The sequence below is a fragment of the Polypterus senegalus genome, chromosome 11 (genome assembly GCF_016835505.1).
Source record: "Polypterus senegalus isolate Bchr_013 chromosome 11, ASM1683550v1, whole genome shotgun sequence".
Classification (NCBI taxonomy): domain Eukaryota; kingdom Metazoa; phylum Chordata; class Cladistia; order Polypteriformes; family Polypteridae; genus Polypterus; species Polypterus senegalus.
In genome coordinates, this window is record NC_053164.1 from 161662241 (window position 1) to 161673479 (window position 11239).

At 38.3% G+C, this 11239-nt stretch overlaps 1 protein-coding gene across 4 annotated transcripts in view; it reads right to left on the reverse strand.

The window, feature by feature from the left end:
* ddr1 (discoidin domain receptor tyrosine kinase 1) overlaps window positions 1-11239 on the reverse strand; it is a 247406-nt gene that overhangs the window by 138834 nt on the left and 97333 nt on the right. For all 4 annotated transcript variants that reach the window (XM_039769984.1, XM_039769982.1, XM_039769983.1 and 1 more), the window contains exon 4: window positions 579-807. In XM_039769984.1, coding sequence (XP_039625918.1) covers window positions 579-807 — 229 coding nt within the window. The remainder of the gene's footprint in view (window positions 1-578; window positions 808-11239) is intronic.

An 11239-nucleotide genomic window follows, 5' to 3' on the forward strand; every position in this document is an offset into this window, starting at 1 on the left:
TCTTGAAGCCGCAGTGAAAAATACCTCAGAAATTTAATATAGTAGACATTTGGAAAAATAACAAAAAGCTTCACTTCCACATTAAAATACTATCAGCTTTAAGTTTGTCTTATAATGACTTGACTGATGCTTTTGAAGATGCTATGGATACGTCAAAACTAAAAGGATCTAAATCAAAATATACCCAGCTTACCTGCTGCTTGCAATACTCAATACCAACAAATACCACTTTTGTAGAGGAAAACTGAACTGCAAGTTTACTCTTTAATCTGCATGATTGTGTTTTCCCTTCATTTGAAACATGCGTTTCTCTTCAAATTATATATGTTTTGCTTGCAAAAAATTTTCTTTGTCATTTAAATTGCTCATATTAGAAATAATTTCTTTCCAATAAATAACTTTTTCAGTGATAAAAATCACAATTCATAAACAAGCTTGTATATGTATGGAGAAATTATTACTAGCAGCACATATTAGTTATGTGCATTCATCCTCTGTTCATTGGTCACTGGGCAGTTTATGTTGCCAAGGATTTGTCAGGACACTGGTTATTTTGTATGTTGTGTAAGATTTCTTACCTCATTTCCCCAACGGTCCTTCCAAGTGTTATAAATACGTCCGTTGCGACTATACCGTAGTTGGTAGAAGCGTGTAAATTCATTGCCATGTCCATTGGCATGTCGTCCTTGTGTTCCTACCAAAGTAATAAAATGTAGCTGCTGTAAGTCCACCTGTATGTATTCCTTGTTGTCAGGATATACTGGACCAGCTGGGCACCATGCACCATCTCCATCAACAGTTGACAGCCTGCAAAAGAAATAAAGCAATAGTAGTGGTTGAAAAAACTTAGAAGAAATGAGGTTAAATTTCATTGCCAGTAATGTTAACACCATCAAGTCAGTTAAATGTTTAAATTAAACATTGCTATATCGTTGAATTATTATAGAGTTATCTGTAAAGAATAAATTTGGAGGTGATTTAGAGATAACAGTAGTTAAGTATTTTGGCTTGCAGTGCACACTGAAATATTAGAAAGAAGATTGCTGATATGGTCAAATAAACAAAGGATATACAGTATCAGAAGGAGGTTGTTTTAATACACAACATATACCAAGAGCAGACTAAGAGATCAGCAGATATCCTGGCACAAGTTTTGACAGTTGTTACATACACAGACATTTCAAGGGTAATGGCTAATTGCAAAGGAAAGGAGAAGAATAATAATAATAACAACATAATAAAACAAACTTATTTTAGTAAAACATTTGGGAATAGACGAACACTTTGGTTGTCACTGTATATTAATTCAATACTTAATAAAATGAACCTCTACCCTTTGTGCTTTTGATCATTCTGTAACAGAATGCTCTGATGAATCCCTCTTCATTAAGTGATATTAAAGATGCATAGAACACATTTCCTCCTGCCTAGTTTGACAGTAACAAGTTCTAATTTATTTTTTTTTTTTTTTTTTTATTTTATTAATTTTATTACAATCAATACATAGCAATCAATTTTTACAAAAAAAAAAAAAAAAAAGAATTATGCTAAGAACAGATCGATCCCCACCCTTGAGAGAGAGAGAAGCCAAACGGTGTAAAATTTAAGGCTTTTAAAAATACCTAAATCAACAAATTCTCTGTGCTTTATAAACATTTCAAAATATTACTGATTAGATCCTGCCATGTTTTGAAAAAGTCTGCACAGATCCTCTAACTGAGTATTTGATTTTTCCAATTTTAAATAATATAACACATCAGTTTCCCACTGACTTAAAGAGGAGAGTTTGGGTTCTTCCAGTTTATCAGAATAAGTCTGCGTGCCAAAAGTGTAGTGAATGCAATCACAATTTGTTTGTCCTTCTCCACTTTAAGACCCTCTGGAAGAACCCCAAACACAGCTGTTAATGGGTTAGGAGGGATTGTGAGTCCAAGACTGTCTGAGAGGTAATTAAAATTTTTGTCCAGAATAATGTTAATTTGGTGCAGGCCCAGAACATGTGACCTAGTGAGGCTGGGGCTTTTGCAGCGTCACAGGTTGGATCATGCCCTGGAAACATTTTGAGAGTTTTAGTCGAGACAGATGTGCTCGATATATAATTTTGAGTTGTATAATTGTATGCTTTGCATATGGAGCTTGAGTGAATTCTCTGCATTGCTACTTTCCACTCCTTTTCTGATATATTAATTGAGAGGTCATTTTCCCAGTGTCCTCTTGGATCTTTGAAAGGAAGGGATTGTAAAAGGATTTTATATATTGTAGAGATGGAGTCTAACTCCTTGAAATTGAGCAATAATTTTTCCAGCGTGGATGAGGGTGCAAGATGAGGAAAATCTGGAAGGTTCTGTTTAACAAAGTTCCTGATTTGAAGATAGTGAAAGAAATTTGTAGCTGGAATGTTAAATTTGGAATGTAATTGTTCATAGGATGCAAAGACGTTGTCTATATAAAGATCTCTAAGCAAGTTAATTCCAAATTTTTCCAGATATTAAAACTGCATATGTTTGTGAGGGTTGAAAGAGGTGGTTCTTTTGCAGGGTGCCACAGAAAGAAGCTTCTCCGTCTTAAAATGCTTTCTACATTGGTTCCAGATTCTAAGTGAGTGGAGCACAATTGGGTTATTAGTGTATTGCCGATAGCGTGTGTTTATTGGAGCACAAAGCAAGGAATACAAAGAAGTACTGCAGGATTTTACTTCTATTGCGGTCCATGCCTGTGTATGTTCTTCTATTTGTGTCCAGGTTCTTATCGACTGTATATTTGCGCCCAGTAATAAAACTGGAAGTTAGGTAGAGCCATGCCGCCTTCTGCCTTTTGTCTTTGTAGGGTCGCTCTTTTGATGCGTGGATGTTTAGAATTCCAAATAAATGAGGTTATTGTTGAATCTAATTGCTTAAAGAACGATTTATTAATGTATATTGGTATGTTTTGAAATAAAAAGGAGCTTAGGAAGAATATTCATCTTAACAGTGTTAATTCTTCCAGCTAGTGTGAGATGAAGGGTTGACCATCTATGCAAGTCTTGTTTAATTTTTTCCATGCAGACACGAAATTTTGTTGATAAAGAGCTTTATGTTTACTTGTGATGTTTACCCCGAGGTATTTAAACTGTTCTGCAATGATAAAAGGAAGGGTGTCTAATCTAATATTATATGCTTGCGAATTCACGGAAAGAGTACACTTTTATTCAGATTAATTCTGAGACCAGAGAGCTTTTGAAATTCTGTGAGTGCTGCTAAGACTGCAGGCACAGAATTTTCTGGGTCCGATATATACAGTACCATGTCATCTGCATATAATGAGATTTTCTGTTCCAGTCCTTCTCTGCTAATCCCCTTTATCTGATCAGTATTTCGACAATGTATTGCCAGTGGTTCAATGGCAATTGCAAACAGCAGTGGTGACAAAGGGCATCCTTGTCTTGTGCCACGTTCTAGTTTAAAGTAGTCTGAGCAAATGTTATTGATGCAAACTGAAGCTTCTGGGTTAGTATACAGTAATTTAATCCATGCACAAATGTTGGGCCAAACCCAAACTTCTCCAAAATAGTAAAAGGTATTTCCATTCAATCATGTCGAATGCTTTTCTGCATCCAATGATAATAATATTTCTGGGGTGTTTGATTTAGTTGGTGAGTATATTACATTAAACAGGCGTCAAGATTTGAAGATAAGTGTCGGCCCCTAATAAATCCAGTTTGGTCTTGTGATATTACTGAGGGAGCACTTTCTCCATCCTTCTAGCTATGATTTTAGAGAGTATTTTAACGTCGTTATTCAGAAGTGAAATTGGTCTGTATGATGCACATTGTAATAAGTCCTTATTTTGTTTTGGAAGACAGTGATTAGTGCTTGGCGAAAGGTTTGTGGAAGAGATTGGTTATCTCTGGCTTCTGTAAATGTTGCTAATAGGAGGGAGCTAGCTGAGCGGAGAATTTCTTGTAAAACTCTGCAGGGTAGCCGTCAGGGCCTGCTGCTTTTCCACCTTGGAGTGACTTTATAGCATCCAGTAATTCTGATAATGACAGAGGTTTATCGAGCTCCTCCACACTAATAGCGTCAATTTGTGGTATCTGTAATTTATCCAGAAATGCATTAGATTGTATATTGTCTTCTTTAAACTCAGTAGTATATAGGGATTTATAGTAGTCTCTAAAAGTGTACATTATATTTTTGTGTTCGATGATTTTATCTCCGTTCGTGTTAGTAATTACGAGATTGCGCTATGCACATCTTGCTTGTGAATTTGTTGCGCTAAAAGCTTATTAGCTTTCTCTCCATGTTCATAATAATGATGTCTGGATTTGTAAATTAGTTGTTCGGTTTCTTTAGTTGTCAAGAGGTTTAATTCTGAATGTAGAGCCTGCCTCCTCTTATGTAGAGTCTCGCTTGGTAGTCTGGCATGTTCTTCATCTATTTTAGTAATTTCGCTTTTTATCTCTGCTACTTTCTTCGCTCGGATTTATTTCTGTGGGAAAGATATGAGATAATCTGTCCTCTTAAGAAGGCCTTAAGAGTTTCCCAGAGTATTCCTGCAGAGATCTCAGGGGATGTATTTGTCTCTAGAAAGAATTCAATTTGTTTGGATATAAATTCAGTACAATTCTCGTCAGCTAATAGAAGCGGATTGAGACGCCATCTGCGGGTGAGTGTATGGGGCTTAGTAATTTCAGCTCCAAGATCATCGGAGCATGGTCTGAAATAACAATAGCATCGTATTTACAAGATTTAATCTTAGGCAAGAAGTTATTATCTATAAAGAAGTAATCAATCCTTGAGTAGCAATGATGTACTGGTGAGTAGAAAGAATATGTTCTTGAATTTGGGTTTAAAACCTCCAGGGATCTGATAAGTTGTGATCAGTTATAAACTTTGTAATTATCTTTGCGGTGTTAGTTGCGTTCCCCTGTGGAGGAAGTCTTATCTAAAAGTGGATTTAGAACACAATTAAAGTCCCCAGCCATTATAAGTTTATGAGTGTTCAGATTGGGAATGGATGCAAATAAATTTTGTATAAATTCCTTATCATCAACATTAGGTGCATAAACATTTATCAAAATCATTTTACAGTTAGATAAGTCTCCCATGACCATCACATATCTCCCTTCAGGATCCAATACTACATCTGATGCTACAAATGGTACTGTTCTATGTATGAGAATTCCCACCCCTCTAGTTTTCTTTGTAAAACTAGAATGGAACATTTGGCCAGTCCAGTCTTTTGCAGCGGAACTGATCCTTACTTAGTAAGTGGGTTTCCTGTAAAAATACTATTTTAGCATTTAGACCTGTTAGGTGAGAAAGTACTTTCTTTCTCTTTAATTCGTGATTCAGGCCTTTAACATTCCAGCTTACGGTTAACTGTCCCATCATGGAGACACTGATTCTGAGTTTTTGGTGTCATATTATAGTCTTAACTGGAAGTGAAATAGTTTAGGTCTTAATTTCCTATTCCCCCAAGAGTTGTTGCCATGCAGCTTATTATTACGTTGATAGTTATAATTATAAAGATTGAGATGATAGATTAGATATAGATCAAGCCTGCTCTCTTTCTCTTCCCCTTAACCCCCACCCTCCCTTTTTGCCTCCCCAGGTGAGGCTAAAACCCACTTCATGCAGTCCCAGTCCTCTGACATACCCAGAGACAGAGCACGTCCAAAGCACATCAAGCCCCCATGCAGTGGCGCTTTAAGGTTAAAAGATAGAGATATCTGTTACCAATATAGTCTTTAAAAGAGGAAAAAGAAAAAAAAAAAAAAGAATTTTGCACTTAATATATATATATATATATATATATATATATATATATATATATATATATATATATATATATATATATATATATATATATATATATATATATATATATATATATATATATATATATATACATATATATATATATATACATATATATACACATACACATATACATATAATCTTCATCAATTTTAGTGCATTAAGATGATATCCCCAGATAATAAACCCAGGTGATGGTGTTAAAGATGTGTCCAAAACAAGCATAACAAGTCTTAATGCAGTAATAGCAATAACAGCAAACCAAGGGTATGATATTGAACAGTCTCATTTAGGGTACACATGAAATAATTAGAAAAGAAAAAAAAGAGGAGGAAAACGTAACTAAGCACAATAAAACAAACATTTAGCCCTAGTAATACTAAGTAATGATAAGTAATAAGTAAGTAATAATAATATAAGAATATGAGAATATATGCTGATAAAAAAAAAAACCCGTATTTTAAAACAAATAGATCAGACAGTAGATTATTAATCCTAGCTTATCATTTACCGCCATGACTCACAATTATGTATCAGAATAGTCCCGGGATCAGCTTTCTTAACTCATTTTCTGCCTCTTCCTTGCTAGCGAAGACATAGAAATGACCCTGCCATTCCACTTTCAGTTTTGCCGGATACAGGAGGCCGATTTGACATTGGCTTGCCGTAGTCGCTGTTTAATATTATAGAAGGCGGCGTTTAATAGCTGTTGCTGGAGAGAAGTCAGGGAAGACGCGAATGTGGCAATCTTCATATATAATATCTTCCCCTTTTTTTTTCCTGAGGAGTTCCATCACCTCTAACTTAAATGATAATCGTTCAAAACGAACTATAAAAGATCTTGGTCGGGTCTGACGGTGTTTGATCACGACGCGTAAGCCGCTGCTATCTCAGATTCTGCTTTAAAGTCGCCCCCGATTATTTTAGAAAAAAGTTCAGTTGCGAATTTCACCGGGTTTAAACTTTCTCGATTCTCCGGCAGGCCTTCAATTCTGACATTATACCTTCTATTCCCATCTTCTAAAGCAGCCAGTCTGTCTCCAAGTTTTTCTCGAAGTTTTTACATTCCGAACTGACATTTACTGCTCTTTCCTCGGCACAGGCAGCTAGATGTTCGGCTATTTCGATCCGATTCGTGAATGTCTCACTAAGATGCTCCAATCGATCAGCAAGCTGCTCAGTTTAACTGAGTTTTTCTCAATGCGCTCTTCGATTTTACCCAGCACCTGTCGGGTTCTAGTTGTACCTCTTGGCGCAGCCTTTCATTTGCCTGTTGGATTTCCTGTTTTAATTCCTGTTTCAGTCTCTCAAGTGCCTTTGCCGTTGCTTTCTCATTAGCCTTCTCGCTTTTCTTTATATCTTGCCTTAGCTCAGCGAGCAACACTTTCAGTTCAGATAGCTGAAATGTGCCTTCTTGTGCCGTAGATGAAGCAGCAGACTCTGCTGAAGCCGGTGTCCCGCTGCTCCAGTCCCGCGTAATTGCGTAACTGAAGCCGCGGACCTCCCGGCCTTTTCCAGTTTCAGGTAATCCTCTCCAATCGGCGAGCTATCCACATCTGCACTCACGACGCGACCTTCGCCCCTTTCGCTCTCAGCCGGCGACGATGTAGCGGACCGTGGTCCCGAGGAGTCTGTACTTTCGCCCATCTGATCCAGGTCTGTCTCTGAGAGGCCGTATCTCGAACTAGGGCTTGCTGATCGCAGCTTGGATGTAGCTTTCGTCTTCGATTCTTTCGACCCCTTCTTGTTGGCCATGTTTATATGTGTTTACATATACTGTAGCGGTCCCTCTCGGGTTGAATAAATACAGGATATCTCAGAATAATAAGCAAATAATATGAAAAATAGCACCACTGCTAGCGGAGCTCCACTTCAGACGTCCATCTCTCGCATCGGACGAGACCAACAAGTTCTAATTTAAAGACAAGATTTCTTTCTGTAATATATCTCCAAATTTAATTTCTTCAACAGCTGCAGTGATTATGAAGCAACAACATGTACTGAAATTTTTGAAACAATATTTTTATTCGTAAAAATATACCACTGATAACACTAGATGCATTGAAAATATACCTACATTTGAAGGTGTATGATGTCAGTAATTAGCAGCTGTTAACTTAATAAACCAAGTAACCCGTTAACGGGCAGGTTTAGTATTTTTCAAGTCAAAGTTACTTTTTCACAATCACGAGGTGTATTAATTTACCACATAAAACTGTGTTCTAAAGTTTTTTATTAAATTTAAAAATACTTTATGTTTTTGTATTTTACAATAGGCTCTATGAGACCCAGCGTCCATTCGTGCTATTGTGATGCCAGTTTGCCTGCAGCTGGCATAATCCCATCAATACTCATTAAACCAAGATGAACTAGAGAAATGAGGGCACAAAAATGTATTTAAACAGTGTCCAAAACAATAAATAGTGATGTGGGGATCAATAGTATTTAATTATATATATATATACACACACACACACACACACACACACACACTATATATATTTATTATATTATATTATATTATTACACATTGTGGAGGACTGCCGGCTTCGTGCTCCGGCCCTCACCCCCAGGAGGAGCTCTCCCGACAGCAGGATCGTGCCCCGAGTTCCAGCAGGGCCTTATGGACTATGTAGTGTTTTTACACAGCCCTGCTGGATACCTTGGGGGCCACCAGGAGTCGCTGTGGGGGGGCTTATGGGCTCTTTTGTGCCTTATGACCCGGGAGTACGTCACGGTCATGTGACAGGAAGGAACGACGTGCTCCTGGGTTGAAGTAAAGGACCGATTGCCCTGACCCGAAACGAATAACGAACTGTGGACTGTTGGGACAGGAACACCTCCGGGTCAGGGGCTATAAAAGGGCGGTGCCTCAGTCCAGACAACGAGCTGTGCTGGGTGGGAGAGGAGCAAAGTGTCTGGGCGAGGAGGAGTGGTTAGTGTTTTTGAGAGTAAAGTAGTATTGGTTTATGAGTAGTGTGGAAGGTGCTTGGTGCACTCTGAAGAATAATAATAAGTCTTGGACTTTTACCTGGTGTTTGGAGTCATCCCTGAGGGTTCAAGGGAGCACTTGCACCCCCTACTGCCACAACATACATACATATATATACACACATATATACACATACATGCACTCACCTAAAAGGATTATTAGAAACACCATACTAATACGGTGTTTGCCCCCCTTTCGCCTTCAGAACTGCCTTAATTCTACGTGGCATTGATTCAACAAGGTGCTGAAAGCATTCTTTAGAAATGTTGGCCCATATTGATAGGATAGCATCTTGCAGTTGGAGATTTGTGGGATGCACATCCAGGGCACGAAGCTCCCATTCCACCACATCCCAAAGATGCTCTATTGGGTTGAGATCTGGTGACTGTGGGGGCCATTTTAGTACAGTGAACTCATTGTCATGTTCAAGAAACCAATTTGAAATGGATTCGAGCTTTGTGACATGGTGCATTATCCTGCTGGAAGTAGCCATCAGAGGATGGGTACATGGTGGTCATGAAGGGATGGACATGGTCAGAAACGATGCTTGGGTAGCCCGTGGCATTTAAACGATGCCCAAGTGGCACTAAGGGGCCTAAAGTGTGCCAAGAAAACATCCCCCACACCATTACACCACCACCACCAGCCTGCACAGTGGTAACCAGGCATGATGGATCCATGTTCTTATTCTGTTTACGCCAAATTCTGACTCTACCATTTGAATGTCTCAACAGAAATCGAGACTTATCAGACCAGCAACATTTTTCCAGTCTTCAACTGTCCAATTTTGGTGAGCTTGTGCAATTTGTAGCCTCTTTTTCCTATTTGTAGTGGAGATGAGTGGTACCCGGTGGGGTTTTCTGCTGTTGTAGCCCATCCGCCTCAAGGTTGTGCATGTTGTGGCTTCACAAATGCTGCATACCTTGGTTGTTAACGAGTGGTTATTTCAGTCAAAGTTGCTCTTCTATCAGCTTGAATCAGTCGGCCCATTCTCCTCTGACCTCTAGCATCAACAAGGCATTTTCGCCACAGGACTGCCGCATACTGATGTTTTTCCCTTTTCACACCATTCTTTGTAAACCCTAGAAATGGCTGTGCGTGAAAATCCCAGTAACTGAGCAGATTGTGAAATACTCGGACCGGCCCGTCGGTACTCCGGTTTCGACACTGTGTCGAGCTATCGAAGCACTGGAGATCAAAGCACCGCTTCGAGGCTTGCTTCAAATGCGCCGACTACGGTGGCCCAACCTTCCCTCGATAGCTCGATTCGCTCGCTATCCGTCCAAGCTTGTTAAATGGAGGAATAGAAAAAAAACTTTCACAAGAGGAGGATCAGCGACGTGAACATGAGCAACAACACCACTGAGCCACCTAATCCGGATAATTAACGAGCTCTGCACAACTGAACTACTACTACTACTACTGTTCTTACTGCGCGGATGAAATACAGTATGTTTGACATATGCACATTAAAATGGTTTAATTGATACTAGAGTATCATTGTTGTATTCTCCTAATGAAGACGAAAAAATTATATGTATAGATGTATACTATATGATGTACGGTTTTGAACAAAATTAAGTGTTCCATAAAAAGGTTGAACGACATACATACATACATACACACACACTGTATATATATATGACAATACAGCTGTATATCTTTGACACTATGTATCAGACAAAGGAAATCACAAAAATCCACAAAAATAGTTAATTCTCAGCAACTACCTGAATTGTAGCTTAACCATATCAACTGAAATGTGTAATGTCAATACGAATTACAAAATATAACTAGAGAGTTAAGTGTCAGAAAGACTCTCAGAATTAAGAGGTAAATGCCTGTGCTGAGCCTTCACAAAGATTCAGTAACCAGTGACCATGTCTGCTCGAAGCCCTGTCATGATCCAATCTCGGTACTAGGCATATCTGAGGCTTCAGTAGCCCCGTCATGATCTCAGTAGTACGCATCTCTGAGGCTTCGGAGCCTCGTTCAAAGCCCGTCATGACGCAATCTCAGTACTCTGTGCAAAGCTTCGACTCATTATTTATTCATCGAGATCCCGTTTGAAGTACATATGGCATCAACAGAGTTAAAAAACTCAACAGAATTCCCATTCAAATGAAAGTTTGTAGATGATAAATGCATGTTAAATGATCGTGCCCGAGAATACGTTGTGGCAAAAAAAAAAAATTATAAATTATACATTATACAAACGCTGACTTGTTGAATGCATAATGCTGCAAAGAAGAGCTTTAGCAATACGGGTGACGACACATCTCTCACTATAATACTCTCCTAAATATCCATTCTTCGCCTCATGCAACGTTTTCATGCAACACTTAAGGTATGTCATATAGTATACATCTATATAGAATTGTTTTCGTCTTCAGTACATACATACATTTATACATTAAAAAACATACATTATACACCATCCTCCTGAAAA